The following is a 20,647-nucleotide window of genomic DNA, read 5'->3' as shown; positions in this document are numbered from 1 at the left end:
ATTTCTAACAGTAGTTAGAGTTCTATGTGGTGAGAAGGAAAGCTCCAAGGCTTTTGACATTAGAAGTCTGAGCATTGCCCAGGTTTTGGTGTGGGAAGCAGCCGAGGTTCCTGGGAAAGCAAGTGTAGGATTGATGGGAAGAGGTCTCTGCTCTTCCACTCTGACCAAGGCAAGAGCCCCTTTCCCTCAGGCCCCCTTGACAGTGAGAGTGGACTGAGCTGTTCCCTGAGTCTGCAACTTCCTCTCCTTCCATGACAATCACACCATATCTCTGGGCCCAGTTATAACTGGCATCCTACTGGCCTTTCAAGGGAGGCCTAAGTGTTCTTTGACCCACACATGCATTTACCATCCCACACAGGTTCTGTGGCCTTTACACACTCAGGCAACCATGGATGTCACCCACCAGGCAGCTGCTTGGCCTGGGGTCAGAGCCTGGGCCTCTGAAACCTCCACTGGCCTTGTCTACACTGGCTGATTCACTTTGGGAGATGGCCTGTGGTCCAGACTGATCTGCAGGACTCCCATTCTGAGTATACCACACAGTGCTCTGGGTACTTAGAGGGAACTTGACTGCCATCTGGTGCCAAGTTTCCAAGCCTTTTGTTTTTTTTAAAAAAAAAAAAAAGAAGAAGAAGAATCTTTTATTTCCTCCCAAACAAATTTATGAGAGAGCCCAACATGCAAAGCAGATTTTTAAAAAATGGAGCTGCTCCGATTTGAGTGGGGTGGAAGGTGATGATGAAGAGGGGACACTGGTGGCCTCTTCCACCCCTATCTTTTCAATCTCTGGTCCCTGAGATGCGAGGAGAACCCTGGGACTCTTAGGGACAGCTCTAAACTGCAGATCCAGTCCCACCCCATCCATGTGTCCTGGGTGGTGAATGGCCCAAGGGTGAGTAAACCTTCTGCAGGTGCATTTCAAGAGCAGGCGTGACCGGTGTCAGCTGAGACCTCTACAGCAGCCTGGTGGGCCCAGGAGCCAGGAAATGGGCTGCTGGAGGTCCAGACTGTCCTCTTATTCTGCACTGCTTCCAGGCTGCTCATCTACTTCTTCTCTGTAACCACTATTTCTCCTCACAGAGAAATGAATGCAAACTGTCAGATCAGCGTGCTGCTTTGTGCGAAGGCCAGAACCCCCTGCCTGTCTACCTCACCATCAATGTCAAGGATGATGTAAGCAACCAGGACTTCAGAGGTAACACTGGTGGCTCGCAATTTCCCGGGGGGTCCTTTCTCAGCAGGCACGGGCACTCGGGACCCCAGCACACACACCCTGCCACCACATCTCTGCCAACCTCCACACCCAAGGACTGTACTGGCAGCCGAAGAAATCCACTTTGCTACCCCCTTCTGCCCAGATGCATGTAGGGGGTGAGCGGCAGGGGTCCCTGGCTCCCCTGAGCAGAAATTTGATGGGACAGAGGAAATACAGGCCTCGAAGGGAAAGAATCCTAGATATTTCTTAAGGTTCCGGGATGGAGGGACTCTAGAGACCTGCCCTGCTTCAATGTCCGTCTTTGGTCCCGGTTTATCCGGTTTTGAGGAACAAATGAGCCCGTACAGGTTGCAGGTTGAGGCTTGCTGGGCCAGAAGAAGCCCACGGGCGCCCCCATGTGCCCTGCTGGGGAACTGCGGCCTCCGGATCCCAGGCTCCTGGAGGCCGGAGAGTCGGGGCGAGCCGCGAGAAGGGTGGGCGGGGCCGTCCGGGCCTGATACTGACGCCCTGCCCTGCTGCTTCGTGCAGAGTGGTTCGAGTTCTCCCCCTACGAGGTGGGCCTGCAGAAGTACGGCGCCTTCATCCCCGCCGAGCTCTTCGGCTCCGAGTTCTTCATGGGGCGCCTGATGAGGAGGATCCCGGAGTCGCGGATTTGCTACATGCTCGGTGACGCCCGGCGGGGGGAGGCCCCGGGAACCCTGCCCCATGCTGACAGGCTCAGCCTTTGATTAGAGGAGTGGCGAGGAGACACACTCGGTTCCCCAGGATCATGTCCCAGCTGCTGGGCTGGTTATCCCTTGAGCATGTGACCCTCCTGGCATCTGTCAGCATCTGGTCATCCCAGGAGAGGCCCCTGAGCCTACCGTGAGACCAGCCTCTCAGACTTCCCTGATCTCCCTGTGGCCCAGAAGGACCTGACAGGGAGATCAGGTCACTGGGGACCAAAGGGGACTCTCCCAATATCCTTGTCTCCAGTGGTCTCCCTGGTGTCTGTTCAGAACCAGACTAGGAGTGGCAGGCTGCAATGGAAGCTTCTGGAACTTCTACCCCCTTCCTTCTGGCTCCAGAAAGCCACATGCCGGTTTCTGGGGGTTGACCCAGCCCCTGGGATCCAAGGGGCCAAAGGGGACCTCAGGGTGAAGACAGTCTCTGGGGAAGCCTGGCCCAGCTCCCAACGCTATGCTCCTTGGTCCTCTGGAAGTCAGGCCCACTGAATGAAGGGGCCTGACCGTGATCTCCACTCGTAGAGTTCTCCCCTTCAGGGTCCAAACTACATCTGTCAAAGGGCGACTGCAAAAAAACAGACCCACCTTTACAGCCTCAACAACAGTTATGCCCTTATTTAAACTAGTTGTGTGCCTCCCCCTCTCTTCCATCTATCCCAAATCCAACCCATCCCAGAAAGTCCCACTTAAGCCCCATGTCTTCTGGGAAGTCAGCCCTGAAACCCACAGCCCCAAGCAGCCTCTCCTTCCTCTGAACACCTATGCTGTTGGGCATGTGGCTCAGAGATCTGTGGGTAAGACACTTGGGCTTGAACTCTGGTTCCTCATTTATTAGCTAGGCAAAGTTGGCCAAATTACCTAACCTTCCTGAGCTTTAATTTTCTTATCTGTAAATTGGGTTTGAAAGTAAAACCAATCTTACAGAGGATTCAAATGGGTCATTGTATGTAAAAGATTTCACATGAGTATTATTATTACGGTGTTGCATTTTTTAAATCATAGTAAGAAGTGGTATTACATTTACTGAGTGCTCACCATGTGCCAGGCACTGTCCTAAACTAGTGTATTAACTGATACAAGAGGTGATGTCTGGACTTGAACTTGAAGCCTGCGCTTGTCAGCATTAAGTCCCTCCTGGGGCTGTGCCTCATAGGCCTTTATACCCTCTCCCAGTTCCAAGAAGAGGGAGAAGAGCTGAGTCATTTATGTTGAGCTGCACCAGAGGGGAGAGGGAAATCAAAGCCTGACCCACTCCCTGACCTACCTGACTTGGAGGGGGCATCAAGTCCAAGGCAAAATCAATGAGCATTTGGGTGGGCCTGGCGGGTCTTGGGCAGACCTGCTCATCGCTGGTCCTGCTCCCTAGGTTTGTGGAGCAGCATCTTCTCCTTGAACCTGCTTGATGCCTGGAATTTGTCCCACACCTCAGAAGAGTTTTTCCACATGTGGACAAGGGAGAAAGTGCATGATATCGGTGGGTGACCCACCGGCTTCCCCTCTTGGTTGGGAGATGGGAGTTGCGGAGAGTGGATCACAAACTGGGGACCAGTCCACCTGCCACGTGTTTCAACATCATCCCTATGGCCCACAGAGCTAGGAAGGCAGCTAGGGGGTCTTCCCTGGCTGGAAAGGAGGGTGGTTGTAGGTGGACATACGTGTGCCAGCTCTAGCCTCACCCAGGGGAGTGGGTGCGCCCGTGTGGCAGGCTTGGCAGGGCTGCACGGGACCCAGGAGAGCTGAAGACGGTGGGGATCTATGAATGCAGTTAAAGGTTGCCCTTCTGGACTCTCTGTTTTCTCTGGAACGCTATCTTGCTTGTTACCCTACTCCGTCTCCTCTACCCTGCCCCTGTTCTACATCTCTCCCCTGGGTCCTCCTGGCTGCGATGCCAGGGCCTTGAGAACTAGGCAAGGAAGGTGTGCACTCCACTTATAGGCTAAGCCCTGAGTGCAGGGCAACCGTGCGGTGCTTCACCGGGCGATCTGGGGACCCCAGCTCTGTGACCTGCCCTCCATCCCCCCTCCCTTGCAGAAGACGAGCCACTCCTACCTGAAATCCCCAAATGTGATGCCAACGTCCTGGACACCAAGGTGGTGATGCCAGGGTCGTGGCTGTCCAATACTTTCCGCAACATCCTCACCTACCGGGCCTTTGTGTCTGAGTTCAACAACTTCCTGCTGGGGCTCCAGCTGCACAGCGACTACCTCCAGAACCACCAGTTCTCCATGTGGAAAGGTAACCCTACCTGCTGCCATTTGAGGCCTACCTCTGTCTAGAGGGAGGAGCAGTAGTTGTGGCGGGAAAAAGGATGAGAAAATCCCTCTGCCCACATTCACTGGGCTGAATGGCAGACTCTCCCCACGGTGTAGTCCACATTTGGTGAAGCCTTGAACAGTGGGTGGAGTGGCGGTGTATTTAATTAATTGAATCTGTACAATAACTCTATACAGCAACTGTATAATAATCCCAGCAGGTAGAAATTGGCCCCATTTTACAGAGGGGGAAATGTGGGCCCTGACTTTCTACAGTTGTGTTCTGGGGGCACCTTTTAATGTGAATGCTGCTCCCAGAGTTGGGTAGGGATAGCCCAGCCCAAGATCCTCCAATTGGTGAGTGGCAGAGCTGGGTCTTAAACTGTGGTCTTGCAGCTTTGTCCCCACCCTGCTGAGGCTCTAAGGTTGACTTTCCACCATCTTTGGTATTTTACTTGGCCACAGCCTGCAAGTGGCTGCTTGAGCCTGGCCTAATAATCTTTGTCCCCGCTGTCTGGGAAGAAAAGGCAGCTGGCTCTAGGCCCACGGTTTGCACTAATTTACAGAATAGTCTTAAGCCCCTGCTACCCCACAAGCTCTGTGGCTGAGCCCTAGTGGGCTTTCTGTGCATGTTCCATAAAAGACTTGCTACACCCACCCCAACCCCACCAGATAATGCTGTTCTTCTGCAGCGCACTTGGGGGGCACTGGGACTCACCGAGCACTCTGGCCAAGGGGAGCGCCGGAGGCCAGGATGAAGTGGATGAGCTCTGGGCAGGGCATCCCATCCCCGCCAGGTGCCTCTGACCATCCGCTGAGATCAGGGCACCGAGGAGTGAGGATAACTGGAAGCCTTGACTTTCAGACACGGTGCTGGACGGCTTCCCAAACAAGCTGACAGAGTCCATGAACCACTTGTGCCTGCTGGACACTGCCTTCTTCGTCAACTGCAGCTACCCACCCCTCCTCAGGCCCGAGAGAAAAGCTGACCTCATCATCCACCTCAATTACTGTGCCGGGTCGCAGACAAAGGCAAGTTTGGCAAAGAAAGGCTCCGCGCCCCACTCCGCACAGGCTCCAAAGCTTAGCTTTGGAGAAGCTCAAGCCACTGTGCCTGGTGGAGGTTAGACGTCCAAACCTCAGGGGGGCAGCCTGCTGGCCCTCTCGCGATGGGGCACAGGGTTTACTAGATTCACTGAGCTAATTCCAATTTTATTCTTACATTTCTCATATTTGGCAATTCTTCAGCTGCAAAGACAAAAAGTTTTAAAAAATAACCTTAATAGAGCCCAGTCAGTTCTAAAGTTGTGTACCACTTCAGGAACTTGTAATGGCCTGCTTTCAAAGGGATCCCACGGTCTCCCCACCGCCAGGAAGTATGAGCCTCCACGTAATTAGACCAAAGAGTTAGGACCAGAGATTTTTATTTATCTCCTTTTGAAAAGTACTGGATTTTCAAGGGAAAGAAACTGTTTTGTGGTCTACTTTAACACAGTCCTATCCTGAGGCCAGGGAACAGGGAGTGTAGACAGATGACAAGGATGACACCATAATGATGGCCTAAGTGTGTAAACAAGGAACAACATACTTTCCTACACCTGAACTCTCTTGATCCTCTGCCAGCCCTTTGAGGGAGATGGCACAGCTGCTGTTATTCCTGCGTTAGAGGTGAGGAAGGTGAGGCATAGAGAGGGTATGTGGCTTGCTTAAGATCACACAGCTAGTGAGTGTAGAACGGGGGAAGAATTAAGGGGATCTGATACTCCAAGTCTGCTGCTCTTTCTGTTACATCATGTTCATAAAGATGCCCTTTCCAGCCCTGTGGCACTTTGTCGGTTCCAAAGCCCATGCATGTCCCGCAGGAGCCTGGCCAGCCATGGCTCTCACCCTCTCAGGGAGCCCCCCTCCAGGTCTGTGTTTGGGCGAAGCATCATTGAAAGGGCTTCTGTCCATTTTGCTTGGGGAAGGAGCTTGCGGTTGGATACACACCAACCTACTGCCTCAGGCTCTTCATCCTGACCAAGCTTTGTTCTAAAAATAGCACAAATAGGCAAAACAGTCAGAGACCTTTGTTAGGTGGGGAAATCAGAAAGCTGGAGCTAAGAACTCTGTTTCTTGACCCCATCCCCAACCCCTCCTGATACTCAAACTTGTCCTCCTGTGACGTTCTAGCCCATGAAACAAACCTGCGAGTACTGCACCGAGCAGAATATCCCCTTCCCCAAATACGAGGTACAGGAGAAGGATGATAACCTCAAGGAGTGCTACCTGATGGAGAACTCCCAGGAAGCCGATACACCCACTGTGATTTTCTTCCCACTCATCAATGACACCTTCCAAAAGTACAAAGCCCCAGGTAAGCTGCCGTGAGCTCGGATCCCACCCCCACTGGCCTTGGACAGAGGGCTCCTGTTCTTAGACCTGTGCAGTTTTCCAAAAGCACTAACAGGGAAGGCTGGCATAGGTCCAGTCTGAGCCAGCCTTGACACTGTGCAGTGCCACGGAGGTCCTCAGATGGGCAAGCTGTGTCCCTGCCCTGGGGGGCTAGGGGGTGTGTGTGTGTGCACGTGTGTGTGTGCACATGTGCACGTTTTCTTGTGGGTGTGCAGGGCTGGGCCTCAGGGAGAGGGACAGAAACAAGCCATTACAACCTCACGTCACAAGGGGCTACAGTGAGTTGTGCTCCTGCAGGTGTGGAGCGAAGCCCCGAGGAGCTGGAGCAGGGCCAGGTTGACATCTATGGTCCCAAATCTCCCTACGCCACCAAGGAGCTGACGTACACGGAGGCCGCCTTCGACAAGCTGGTGAAGCTCTCCGAGTATAACATCCTGAATAACAAGGACAAGCTCCTTCAGGCCTTGCGACTGGCAGTAGAGAAGAAGAAACGCCTGAAGAGCCAATGTCCCTTCTAAAGTCCCAGGACAGCTCACGGATCCCGTGTCTGCTTCTACCATCAGAGGTGCAGAACCCACCAGGGCTGACCGGCCCGCACAGCCAACTCTGCTCTCTAGCAACAGCTGCAGGCAGGCTGGCCTGGGCTTTCTATCAAAAAACTAAAATTTAAAAAAAAGTTGAGGGAGAAAGAGACAAAGGAAAATAACAAGGGGATGTATGAGGCCTTTATACTCACTGGAATTTTTTTAAAACCTTCCCTGCAGGGTAAGGGGTCCAATAGCCACAGACTCCCACACATGCTGAAGTATGGAAAATAATAGCATGGCCCAATTTTATTTATATAAGAGGCTGGTTCCCCAGAAACCTCAGACTCAGAGCTGGAACTCAAAGCCCTCCCCTCATTACTCCTCTCTGCTCGGGGAATGTACGAGAGGACCTGAGAAGCATTCTGGGTTCTCTGGAAAAGATGGTTTTTTTAATTTAAGGCAGTTGTATTCTTGTGATTTTTATTTTTATGAATCAGTGTATTCATAGGACGTGTGATGCTCAAAGATCTAGATGGAGCACTAGAGACCTCCTGGTCTCTTCAGCAACAAACACAAACAGGTGGTGGGGTTTCAGAAGCCCCTCTGCAGCCCCTTAGCCCCAGGACTCTGAGTGATCCCTCTGATCCTGACTGGGCAGCCTCGACTGAGCTCCCAGCTCTAGCGAAATACCAGGCAAATATCTGCAGCTCAGTTTCATTGAACAAGGATCTGGGATGCAGCTCAGGGATGTCTGGGCGGGTCCACCAGGTATCAGGTGAGTGATTCTGCTCAGTGTTGCCCACTCCTCGGGGCTACCATTTGCTGACCAACCTGCTCCAGGAGCACATCTCTGTCCTCTCACCACGTCCTTTCTGGTTTCCAGATGGGATTATTTATTTCTAAGCGGTATTCCTCTTATTTGTTATGTAAACACCATGGCCACCACATTCCCAACTCTTGAAGAGTCACCCTGAGATAACAAAACTGGAAAAGATCAACCCAAAAGAACTAGGTTAACCCTGAGGAAAAGGCTCATCCTTGGAGATGGTTTCCAGCTGAATCTCTGGGAAAGCTCTGGGACCCCAAAGCTCAAAGTATTCAGGTCTCCCAACAGGCTGGGAACTTAACTAAAGAAATGTGTAATCTGAGCCATTGAGATGCCTGGACAGTTGGAAGGTGTGACCAGAAAGGCATGTGGTCTACATGAAGCCCAGCAAACCTGGAAGACATGGCCCTCTCTCTGGGCCACCGTGCTCCCTAAGCAGTCCTTTGGATGTTAGCAGATGAATGGTGACAGGTGCCAAGTTTACCAGAGTTGTCCTCTGATGTATATCCTTGCTACTCAAAGTGTAGTGGGGGAGCTGGTTAGAAATGCAGAATCTCTGGCGCCACCCAGCCATATTGAATCCAGAATCTGTATTTTAAGGAGATTTTCACCTGCCTCCAGGTGATGCTTACACATATTAAAGTCAGAGAGGAGCGGATTTATGCCATACTCTCCCATAGGCTGGAAAGCATGACTCCATCACCTCCCCTGAGCCACTGATAAACTGGGCTCCTGGACCTGCAAAGCTGGTCCCCACCCAGAGAATGCTGACTTGGGACCCCACCCCTCTCCTCCACCAGAGCAGCCAGCTGCATCACTTTGCTATCTTTTCTTTCCATCTGCAACAAACAGGTTCTCCTTAAATGATCAGAGAGAGCCACTGGGCAAGACCTGTGTGTTTATTGTAAGATGAAGGCAGCCCGGCCTTGGACTCATCAAAGTATGTAAAACAAGGTTTATAAAAGCACTGTATTATCTGAGCACGGAATAAAATGGCCACGTGCGTAAGTGCTGTTGACTCATCGGCTTCCATTATCTGATGCTGCAAAACATGCGTAACTGCTGCCTTCATCCCTGCCTGGGCTTCCCATGCGCACTGCCAGAGGTGTGAGAAGGCCGTTTCCATCCCAGCCCTCCTCTCCTCCTGCAGGGGTCCCCCCTTTCTTGTGTGGTGGGGTGCCCCTCTGTTTTTATGAAGCCGTGTCATCAACCAGTGGAACACCAGCCCTTGCTGACTCATGCTGTTTGAAGCTCAGATGGTTTTCACGAAGCACTGATTGATGGAGAGGAAAGAAGGGCAACCAGCATCAGCTGATACACAGCAGTCTGTGAACAGCCTCTGCTTTGCAGGAACCTTAGATTTCGGTTTGGGGAAAAGATATGAAAAGATTTGTATACAGACTTGAGGAATTAAATAGTGACTTAGCTTCTAAAACAACGCTGGTGATGTCACAGAGCAGGACATGAGTAAGGGCCACACAAGGGATAAGGACAAGGTGTCATCATCTCCGAGAGGGGTGAGGGCACAAGGTCCTGGGAAGGACAGGGAGGCTCCCTCCTCAGGTTCTCTGCTCTCCGCCTATAACATGATTTAATAGAAAAATGAAACTCCTCTCTCCCTCAGTGTTCCTCCCTCCCTGTCTCCTCTTTCCTTCCTGAGAGCAGCCAGCATGACACAGTGCCACGCAGCCCAGGCGCCCTGCCCCACAGTCGATGTTTTCTGCCCCTATGTCTCCATGAAAACACTTCTTCCCAAGGTCACCAGTGTTTTCCTAATTGCCAGATTATACTAAGCCAAATGGCACCAGCCCTCTACAGGCCTTATCTTACTTCATTGTTCTCCGCATTTGGCCCTGCAGACCACTCCCTCCTTCCTGAAACCCTCCCTTCCCATGACTTCCTTGCCAACAGCAAGCAGTTAGTTCAGTTCCGCTCGCAAATATTTATTGGCTTCCCACTACGTGCCAGTCACTGCTGTAGGCACTGAGACAATAAAAAGGATGAACAATTGACCCCACACTTCAAGGAGCTTCCTTCTGGTCCCACGCAGGAGGCCTGCATGGAAACAGAGGCTTGCGATATGAAGAGGAAGTTCCATATTACCTGTGGACACACGGGGCACACATTAGGGGCTGCCAACCCAGCCCCAGCGAGAAGGAGCCAAGCCGCTTCCCAGGCCTCCCCTCCCCTCTCTCCTTTAACTGCTCGAATTCCTTGACACTCTCGCCTTAGCTCTCTCCGCTTCTCACCCTATACTCTCCTTAAGCAATCTCATCTACGCTGAGAACTTCTACTACTGCTTCTATTCTGTTTATACATTCATCTATCCGTTGACACTTAGGTTGCTTCTACCTCTTGACTATTGTGAGTGGAGCTACTATGAACATGAGTATGCGAATATCTCTTAGAGACCCTACCTTCAATTCTTTGGGATACATACCCAGAAGTGGGATTGCTGGATAATACAGTAGTTCTATCTTTAATTGTTTGAGGAACTGCCATACTGTTTTCCATAGCAATTACATGGATTCACTTCTGTAATCTGCTTTTTTCCACTTAAAAATATGTACTGAGCATTTTCTCAGGTCATCAATACTCTACTTCTATAACACAATTTTCAGAGACTATGTAGGAATCCATCATCTGCTTAACTAGCCCTTCATGGGGGGAACAACTGGTCACAGCTTTTCACTATTATAAATGATGTGCTTATAGACATTCCTTAAAGCTTTACATTCATTATTCCTTCAGGATAAAATTCCTGAGAAGTGTGAGCATTTCTAACGACTAGTAACGGTATAATTGACATACAATAAACTGCACATATTTAAAGTACACAATTCGATGCCTTTCAGCAGATGTATACCACTGTTCACCATCACCACAATCAAGGTAATGAGTAAATCATTCACCCCAACAGAAGTCTTCTCATGCCCTTTGTAATCCTTCCCTCTGCTGCGCCCCTGCTGGGTCACGTGGTAGGTGTCTGCTCCACTTTTTAAGAAACTGCCAAACTACTTTCCAAAGTTGCTCCACATCCTCACCAACAACTCATATGATCGGACTTAATTTCAGACATTCTAATAGGCATATAATAGTATCTTGGTTGGTTTGTTTTGTTTTGTTTTGTTTTTCGGTCGAGCCGCGCTGCGTGTGGGGTCTTAGTTCCCTGACCAGGAGAGGGACCCAGGCCATGGCAGTGAAAGTGCTGAGTCCTAACCACTGGACCACCAGGGAACTCCCTGTTTTCTTACTATTGAGTTTTAAGAGGTCTTTATATATTCTGGATGCAAGTCCTTTATCAGATATGTAATTTGCAAATATATTCTCCTAGTCTGTGATTTGTCTTTTCATTCTCTTTACAGCATCTTTCAAAGGTCAGGAGTTTTTAATTTTGATCAAGTCCAATTTATCAATTTTTTTCTTTTATGGATCATGCTTTTAGTATCATCTAAGAAACCTTTCCCTACACAAGGTCACAAAGGTTTTCTGCTATGTTTTTTTCTAGAAGTTTTATAACTTTGTCTTACATTTATGTTTATAATCATTTTTAGATAATTTTCACATATAGTACAAAGTATAGATCAAAGTTCATCTTTTCACATACGGATGTCCAACTGTTCTAGCATTATTGGTTGAAAAGTCTTTCCTTTATCCATTGAATTGCCTTTGCACTTCATCAAAAATCAATTGACTGTATATGTGTGGGTCTATTTCTAAACTCTATTTGTTCCTTTGATATATTAGTCTATATTTTTACCAATACCATGCTGTCTTGATTTGTGCAGCTTTACAATGAGTTTTTAAATTAGGTAATATAAGTCCTCCAACTTTGTTATTTTTCAAAGTTCTTCTGGCTATTTTAGGTCCTTTGCATTTACGTGTGAATTTAGAATCAGCTTGTCAATTAACAAAAATAAAAGCCTACTGGGATTGCACTAAATCTACATATCAGTTTGGAGAAAATTGACATCTTAACAATATTGAGTCTAGTGATCCACAAGCATGGTATATATCTTCATTTATTTAGACTTTCATATTTCTCCCAGAAATGCTTTATGGTTCTCAGTGTATAGACCTTGTACATTTTTTTTTAACTAGATTTACCCCTAAGTATTTAATATTTTCAATGCTATTGCAAATGACAATGATTTTTTTTACTTCATTGTCCAGTTATTCATTTCTAGTATATAAAAATATAGTGGGTTTTTGTCTTATACCCAGAAACCTTGCTAAATTCACTTACTAGTTCTACGAGCTTTTTTTGTAGATTCCATAGAATTTTCTACATAGATGATTATATTTTCTGCAAATAAAAACAGTTTTACTTCTTCCTATCCAGTCTAGATACCTTTTCTTTTGCTTGCCTTATTGTACTAACTAGAACCTCTAGCAGGATGTTAAATAAAAGTGGTGAAAGCAGACAGCTTTACCCTGTTCCTGATCTTGGAAAGCATTCAGTCATTTCACCTTAAGTATAATGTGGAGAAGCAGAAGTCTTGAATGTGTATTTTCAAGATTTTTGATAAGTATGGACTCCAGAAAAGTACCAATTTACACCATCTCCAGCAATGTATGAGAAGGCACCTTTCCCTACACCCTTGCCAACATTAGGCATCTTAGAAAAATAAAAGTCTGCCATTCTTAATGTTATCTGTTCATTTTTAATTTGTTTCTTTGGTTATTAATGGAGATCAGCATCATTTAATGTTTACTGGCCAATTGTATTAGTTTTATTGGTTGTCTGTGTCCTTTCCTCACTTGTCTAATGGTTCACTTTATTCATTTCTTTCTTAATAATTTCATAGTAGCTTTTTAAAGTTCTAATGTCCTTAAATATATATATATCTCACATGTGTCTGTAATATTTTACCCAATTTGTCTTTTGTCCTTTACTTTTGTTTATGGATATGTTTGGCTTTTTTATATATACTATTTTTAATAGAATTTTTTCGTCGTCTTAGATTCACGGCAAAATTGAGTATAAAGTACAGGGAGTTCCCATGTATCCCTTATCCCTGCAACACAGCCTTCCCGCTATCGACATCCCACACTATCAACATCCTTCATCAGAGCCTTACATGTGTTACAATCAATGAACCTAACCTACACTGACACATCATTGTCGCCCCAAATCCATAGTTTACGTTAGGGTTCATTCTTGGTGTTATACAGTCTATGGATTTGGACAAATGTACAATGATATGTATCCACAATTACATTACCATACAGAATAGTTTCACTGCCCTACAAACCTCTGTGCTCTTCCTACTCATCCTTCCCTCCTCTCTAACCCCTGGCAACCACTGATCTTTTTACAGTCTCCATAGTTTTGCCTTTCCCGGAATGTCATATAGTTGCAATCATACAGTATGTAGCCTTTTTAAGATTGGCTTCTTTTTTTTTCCGTAAGTTTATTTATTTATTGGCTGTGTTGGGTCTTCGTTGCTGTGTGTGGGGCTTTCTCTAGTTGCGGAGAGCAGGGGCTACTCTTTCTTGAGATGCGATGCTTTTCATTGCGGTGGCTTCTCATGTTGTGGAGCACCGGCTCTAGGTACACAGGCTTCAGTAGTTGTGTCTCAAGGGCTCTAGAGCTCAGGCTCAGTAATTGTGGCACACAGGCTTAGTTGCTCTGCAGAATGTGGGATATTCTCGGACCAGGACTCAAATCCAGTTACCCTGCATTAGCAGGCGGATTCTTCCCTAGATTGGCTTCTTTCATTTAGTAATATAGTTTTAAGTTTCCTCCATGTCTTTTCCTGGCTTGATAACTTTTTCTCTTCCTTCCTTCCTTCCTTCCTTTCTTTTTCTTTCTTTCTTTCTTTCTTTCTTTCTTTCTTTCTTTCTTTCTTTCTTTCCAAAATACATATAGATAGATAGATAATAGATAGATAATAGATAGATAGATATAGATAGATGATAGATAGATAGATTTTTGGCTGCATTGGGTCTTCATTGCTCTGTGCAGGCTTTCTCTATTTATGGAGAGCAGGGGCTACTCTTCCTTGCGGTGTATGGGCTCCTCATTGCAGTGGCCTCTCTTGTTGCAGAGCACAGGCTCTAGGCACGTGGGCTCAGTAGTGTGGCACTCAGGCTCTAGAGTGTAGGCTCAGTAATTGTGGTGCACAGGCTTAGTTGCTCTGTGGCATGTGGGATGTTAGTTGCTCTGTGGCATGTGGGATTGAACTCGTGTCCCCTGCATTGACAGGCGGATTCTTAACCATTGTGCCACCAAGGAAGTCCCACAAGTCATTTCTTTTTAGCTGAATAATATTTCATTGTCTAAATGTACCACAGGTTTTGTTATCCATTCACCTAGTTAAGAACATCTTAGTTGCTTCCAAGTTTTGGCAATTATGAAGAAAGCTGCTATAAACATTTTTGTGCAGTTTTTGTGTGGACATAAGTTTTCAACTCATTTGGGTAAATATCAATGAGAACAAATTCTAGATAGTATGGCAGGAGTATTTTTATATGGATTTGTTTTTTATATATTAAAAAAAATTTGAAGCTTTTACTTTTTTGTTGACAAATCTACCAACATTTTCTTCATAATTTCTAACTTTGATTTTTATTAGAAAGTCTTTTCCCTTCTAAAATTTTACAAATCTTAGATAGCTTCTGAAGTAGTAGATCTTCTAGCAGATCTATGGTTTCATTTTATTTTTACATTTCAATCTTTGTTTTACTTTGATGTGAGGCAGATATCTAACAGATATCTGACTATGTTTTCCCTTGGCTTTCTTTTCACTTCCTTAGTCACATATAGCTCCCTCTATACATTTTATCCACACAACTCCAAAGGAGTTCCCATTTTACAAACAAGAAAACTGAGGCAGAGAGACAACTCATTGCATTGAAGATCACACAGCTATTAATTTATATAGTTAGAATTCAAACCCAGGTCTTTTGATGCCAAATCTTGTTCTCTCCACCACAGCCTTGGTACTCAAATTATGATCCATGAACAAGCAGCACTGGGCAACACCTGGGAGTCTGTTAGAAATTCAGTCTTGGGTCCCCTTCCATACCCATTGAGTCAGAATCTGCATTTCTATCAAATGTGAGAAGTCTGTTGTGATCCTATTTCCCCAAACTTTGGGTACCTCAGAATCACCTGGGGGGGAGGTGTTGAGCTCCGTCCCTCTTCCATATTTCAACTCAGTAGGTCTGGGGTGATGACCAGAAATCTGCATGTTAACAAGCATCCCCAGATTATTCTCATGCAGGCGCCCGCCACCACCACACTTGAGAAATGCTCTGAAACAACCGAGACATTTTCAAACTGTAACCTAGGACACCAAAAGGGGTGGCTGATTATTTCTCCCAATCTCAATTTAGATGTATCCTTTTCACCTGAAAAGGAGACAACTCCGCGGTTACAGTAACTCTTTTTATGTCAATATGTGGCAATGAGGTTGTGATAATGAGGATAATTAAATCTCCGCCTTTACAGAAAATCAAATAAAGAAAACTAAAGGCAAAAGGCTTTCAAGGGATCCAGGATTTACTGGAGGCACCGTGGAGAAACATCTACCCAAGTAGATTGAAGTCTACTTCCCCTACTTCAAATTTTGTCAACTGTATCCGTGAGTCAGGGTCTCTTCGCCGATGAAATGAGGGTAATAATAACCTGCCAGTAGGTAGAAAGAACCTGCCTGTCAACTTTGTGAACTTTTGTTCCCATTATCGACGTCCATAAAGCTGGGATGTGTAAACGTTGCAGGAGACTAAGCAGCCTCCGGAGGTTCGTTTTTTGCCAGCTCAGATTTGCCCGGAGTCCGACGCCACCTGCCCAGAGGTGGGGCCCGGGCTGCCAAAAGGGGCACCTTCGCCGGCTGGTCTGCGCGGGCGGGTTCGAGAAACACCCTCTTCCCCGCCACGTCCTCCGGGAGGACTCCGTCATCAATAATTCATTAAGACCCTCCTCTCCATTCGCTGGCGCTTCCACCGGCGCTGACAGCGGCCCAATGAGGAAGGACTTGAGAGAGCCCTTCTGAATAGTGAACGAGCTCCCGTGACGTGGCGGCCGGCGATTGGCTGAGGTGGCGCGAGGCGGGGCCAGCTCGGGCGGCGGCAAGAGCCGCGGGGGCAGCTCAGTGCCAGCTGGGGAGGGTCGAGCCCGGAGCGGGGTCGGAGCTTGGGAGCGGCGCTGAGAGGGCGTGCGCGCGGGGCACAGACCAGCGGACCGGCGGCAGCATGTTCAGCTGGATGGGGCGGCAGGCGGGCGGGCGCGAACGCGCGGGCGGCGCGGACGCCGTGCAGACGGTGACCGGCGGCCTGCGCTCGCTCTACCTGCGCAAGGTGCTGCCGCTGGAGGAGGCGTACCGCTTCCACGAGTTCCACTCTCCTGCGTTGGAGGACGCCGATTTTGAGAACAAGCCCATGATCCTCCTGGTGGGCCAGTACAGCACAGGCAAGACCACCTTCATCAGGTAACCCTCCCCGCCCGCTCCTCACCCCTGCGCGCACACCTGTCCCCACCACCTAGGTGCAGGCGGTCCTCCCCACGTGTGTGCGTGTTGTCACCAGCCTTCCGCCTCCCTCGGCCTTCCTGCAGCGCCCACTTCCCTTTGGAGGAACCCCGTCTCCGCTGCTTCCTCCTCCAGCATCGGCGCGACCGTAGGTTCCAGGTCCAAGCGCGGTGCCCGGTGTCTGCAGCTGGCAAAGTAGGGGCTGGCTCTGCCTACGCGGCCAGGAGGGTCCTCGAAACCTCCACCCCCCCCCCCCCCCCCCCGCCCCTGTCTGCGTCCTCCCAGCCCTCTTTCCTTGCTTTTGGAAAGGCACTCCTCTGGCTGGCTTTATCTTATCACCCTAGCCTGGGAACCCGGGGAAGGGAGGGAAAGCGAGGTTCTAATAAGCACCTTCTTGATGAGCGAGTGAGGCCTAGGGCTGGAAATGGGGACAAAGGTGTGAGGTATCAGAATGGGTTGTTGAGTCAGAGTTGCCCGGCGTATAACTATTTACTGAATGAATGAAGGAATGAATACATGAATGGCAACAGTAGAGGGTATTGCCCACGCCCCCTTCCCCTACAGTCCTTGCATGCCCCCCCCCCCCCCCCACAGTGTTCTGGGGACAGGTCAGAGAGGCCTCCTGTTTTCAACTCTGGCACAGCCTCCCTTTACCCTGCCTTAGGAAGTTAGCTGTGTGTAGCCCCCGCACCCGCCAGCGCCCAGTGGAACTAAGGGGGAGTGTCATATTACTATTCGTTAGTTTCCATTTCTTAGATGGGTCATTCCCTCCTCCATCACCCTTGACAACTGAAAATATTTGTCACGCTCGCTGTGTCTCCAAAAGCAAACAGTTACTATGCATGCCTTGACATTCAATCATATAGCTCCTTCCGGGAGTGATTTTTGATGGGAAATAATTTACATTGTGACAGATTGCTTTTTGAAGAGGCTATTTTACTTTTAAAGCAGCTGGTATATTAAGACTCACTTTCTTTGCTTAGGAGACTTGTTTCCCTGGGTTAAACTCTGTGTCAGTTGAAACAAAGTGATCATTTAAGGTTTTGGTCCAGGTTTTGGAAATTGTAACACTCTCTTCATCACTGATGTTCAACAGGTGTTCAAAAAACTGCCTCTATATTTGGATACATGCCATTTCTATTAAGTAGCGGCCTCTTTTTCTCCATCCCAGTGACCTAAATAGTGCCTACAAATAGAGTAGTTGTAGGATATCTGTAGTTTATCTGTAGTTTATCTGGCCTGCAGATAAACTATGAATGAATTCAGCAAAACAAATATACTATATTGAAATATAGGTCTAGGCAGTAAATTGAATGTGAAGGAAGATGGAAAAAAAATTTTAGATTGGTTTATTTGGTGCTTATTGGTAAGCTAAAAATAGTATTAAATATGTCACCTAAGACACTCAAAATGAACCATGGAATTATTGCAGTAACTGATATCTTGAAAGATGATACACAATACATTTAAGATCTTAGTAATACTAACCAGTTTTTCAGTATATGGGACAATGAAGTATTATGACCAGCTGGTACAAGTGGGAGGTGGGCTTTTTGAAATATACAGATAAAGGATAAGAAGGTAAGCATTGTTATAATAGTCTCAGACATTAGCAGTGGCATGTTCACAGCACCCTGGGTAGTTCTTTGTGTCTGTCCTTGCCATCAGAGCTTTATTGTGTGATTAGGGAGCCACTGTTGATGTTATGCCAACCTGGATGTGATGTGGCCCTCTCTCTGCTCCCACAGCCTGGATCATAAGCAAGCCAAAGGCAGGAGAACAAACCCACAGGGACATGAATCGATCTTTTTTTCAGTTTACTGTTTTTCTGTTTCATCATTTACGGGGGAGCTTTGTGCAATAGCTAAGCATAGTTTGAAGGAGGATTTTGAGGTCTGGCAACTCCATCCAAATGATCCATCCATCTCAGAAGGCACTGGAGCCCCATGTGTAGCACCAGGGTGAGGAAGCAGTCACCTTATCAGGAAATCATTTGCTCTTGAGACCTTCCCTGGCCTAAGTGAGTTTGTTGTCAGGCACTAGGCACACAAGTGGACCTGTGAGGTCAGAAGAAAATCAGGGTAGACAGGAAGGTTGGTGAGCACTGGAGACCTGAGTTTGGTTTCAGAGTGGAGCTAGAAGGAAAAGATGTAGCTTCTAGGAGGAAAGCCCCAAACAAAAGGGCAGCTGCTCTCTAGAGTCCTGCACTGGAATTGGGGGCCAGAGGTGTTGGCCCAGGGTGCTGAGCATCCTGTAACCTGCCTGCATCCGTGGCTGTCTTTTCTCTGAGGCTGGTCTGTGCCTGGGTGGTTTGCTTCTAGCCAGTGAGCACTGGAAGTTCATACTTGGCTATGGGGTGCACCTCTCTGCATAGTCAGAGGTTCTCATCTACCTGGCTTACTGCACATCCCAAGAGGTCCTGGTAACACAGAGCCTTCACTGATATGGGGGGAAATTTCTTTCCTTGTAAAGCCACTCAACAAGGCCTTTGGTGTACATTCCACACCTTTGATGAAACCTTACTCTTCCTTCCTTTTGTCCCGTAACTGGGAAGAACTAAGAGCCCCACTGAAACATGGTGAGCCAGGACATTCGCCAAGCATGAGGAAATTGTGTGCCGTGTTCTAATGGAGAGGTCTCCTAAATGGGGTGGATGGAGAACCTGAGTGTCAAGAAGCTGTGCTCACTCCTGCATAGAAGGTCACCATGAAGGACCCAAGTGTGAGGAGGAGGACGGATAGAAACAGTCTTGGTGGACTCTCCTCACATGGGTCACAAAGCTGGCCCAGAACTTCAGGAGACGTTTGTTAAAGTCTTTTGGGGAAAAAAAAAAGTCTTTGGGGGGTAGAAGCAGAACAGCCTATTGTCTCATTGACAGTTTTATTTCTCAGAAGACAGAGGATGAAGTGGGAGGAATTGTTGGTGCCCTGCCTCTGACAAGCAAGAAAGAATTGGCCAGAGAAGGAGAAGAGATGGGCACAGGGAAAGAGGCCATATCGTGGTAGACTCTTTAACAGCCAAGGAAGGGTGGATGTTGGGTTCAGCCAGGCTTATGTCCAAAACTGAAGGAAAACAGATTTCAGAGAGTCCCCCAGAAAATCCCTGAGCCCAAGTTCTGTGAAGGAAGACATTTCCACTGAAAGGATATGAGGTTCACCAAAAATCAATTCAAACCACACAATTGCAACTTCTGATTTTTAAGAGCTCCACTTTCTCTTCCTCCTACACCCTGTCCTGTTCTCTTAAAAATGTATTCTAATGAGGAAAAAAGAAGGAAATCAGTCAAGAAACTATACAGGCTTTTAAAGGGTAGAGACCAAGGAAATTAGGCAAGAAAAAGAAATAGAAGGCATGTAGATTGGACAGGAAAAATACAACTATCTCTATTCACAGAGGACATGATCTTGTATATAGAAAAATCCTAAGGATGTAGAAAAAGCCTTTAAAAACTCTTAAACTAACAAACAAGTTCAGCAAGATGTCAGGATACAAGATTAATACACAGAATCAATTATATTTCTATACACTAGCTATGAATAATCTGAAAATGAAATTAAGAAAACAATTCCATTTATAATAGCACCTAAAAAATAAACTACTTATGAATAAATTTAACAAAAGTAATGTAAAATTTATGCTCTGAAAACTATAAAACTTTGTTGGAAGAAATTAAAGAAACCCTTAAAAAAAAGGAAACATTCCATTATCATGAATTGGAAGACAGTATTTTTAGAATGGCAGTAATACTCAAAGTGACCTACAGATTCACTGCAATCCCTAGCAAAACCCCAATTGCCTTCTTTACAAAAATTTACAAGCTGATCCTAAAATTCATATGGAAATGTAAGGAATCCAGAATAGGCAAAACAATCTTGAAAAAAAAATCGGATTTCTCATAGTTCTGATTTCAAAACTTATCACAAAGCTACAGTAAATAAGACAGTGTGATACTAGTGTAAGGATAGTCATATAGATCAATTGAATAGAATTGAGAGTGCAGAAATAAACCCATACATCTATCATAAATTTGTTTCTACAAGGGTTCCAAGGTAGTTCAGTGGGGGAATATATTCTTTTTAACAAATAATGGTGGGACAACTGGATATCCACATTGCAAAAAAGAATAGAAAGTGACTTCTGTTGGCTACGGGGTTTCTTTTTGGGTGATAAAAGTGTTCTAAAATTGGTTTATTGTATGTCAATTGTATCTCAATAAAAGTTCTTAAAGAA

General features: G+C 47.0%; 2 protein-coding genes across 5 annotated transcripts in view; both read left to right on the top strand.

Annotated features, from left to right (window-relative positions):
* PLA2G4E (phospholipase A2 group IVE) overlaps positions 1-15,601 on the top strand; it is a 43,713-nt gene extending 28,112 nt beyond the window's left edge. The window contains exons 14-20 of one of the 4 annotated variants that reach the window (XM_057721826.1): positions 1,084-1,198; positions 1,748-1,885; positions 3,311-3,418; positions 3,976-4,179; positions 5,062-5,228; positions 6,369-6,552; positions 15,400-15,601. In XM_057721826.1, the coding sequence (XP_057577809.1) occupies positions 1,084-1,198; positions 1,748-1,885; positions 3,311-3,418; positions 3,976-4,179; positions 5,062-5,228; positions 6,369-6,552; positions 15,400-15,488 (1,005 nt within the window). In that variant the 3' untranslated portion in view covers positions 15,489-15,601. Of the gene's footprint in view, positions 1-1,083; positions 1,199-1,747; positions 1,886-3,310; positions 3,419-3,975; positions 4,180-5,061; positions 5,229-6,368; positions 6,553-6,887; positions 12,795-15,399 lie in introns of those variants that run through there. The other 3 variants (XM_057721828.1, XM_057721825.1, XM_057721827.1) reach the window with 3 other exon arrangements.
* A 408-nt stretch (positions 15,602-16,009) lies between these two features.
* Positions 16,010-20,647, top strand: part of EHD4 (EH domain containing 4) — a 73,998-nt gene continuing 69,360 nt past the window's right edge. Inside the window, exon 1 of the mRNA XM_057721829.1 lies at positions 16,010-16,378. Coding sequence (XP_057577812.1) covers positions 16,143-16,378 — 236 coding nt within the window. The 5' untranslated portion in view covers positions 16,010-16,142. The remainder of the gene's footprint in view (positions 16,379-20,647) is intronic.

This window comes from Hippopotamus amphibius, chromosome 2 (assembly GCF_030028045.1).
Source record: "Hippopotamus amphibius kiboko isolate mHipAmp2 chromosome 2, mHipAmp2.hap2, whole genome shotgun sequence".
In the NCBI taxonomy this organism is placed as follows: Eukaryota; Metazoa; Chordata; class Mammalia; order Artiodactyla; family Hippopotamidae; genus Hippopotamus; species Hippopotamus amphibius.
Note: the sequence above shows the minus strand (reverse complement) of the source record. Positions and strands in the feature narration are given on the sequence as shown.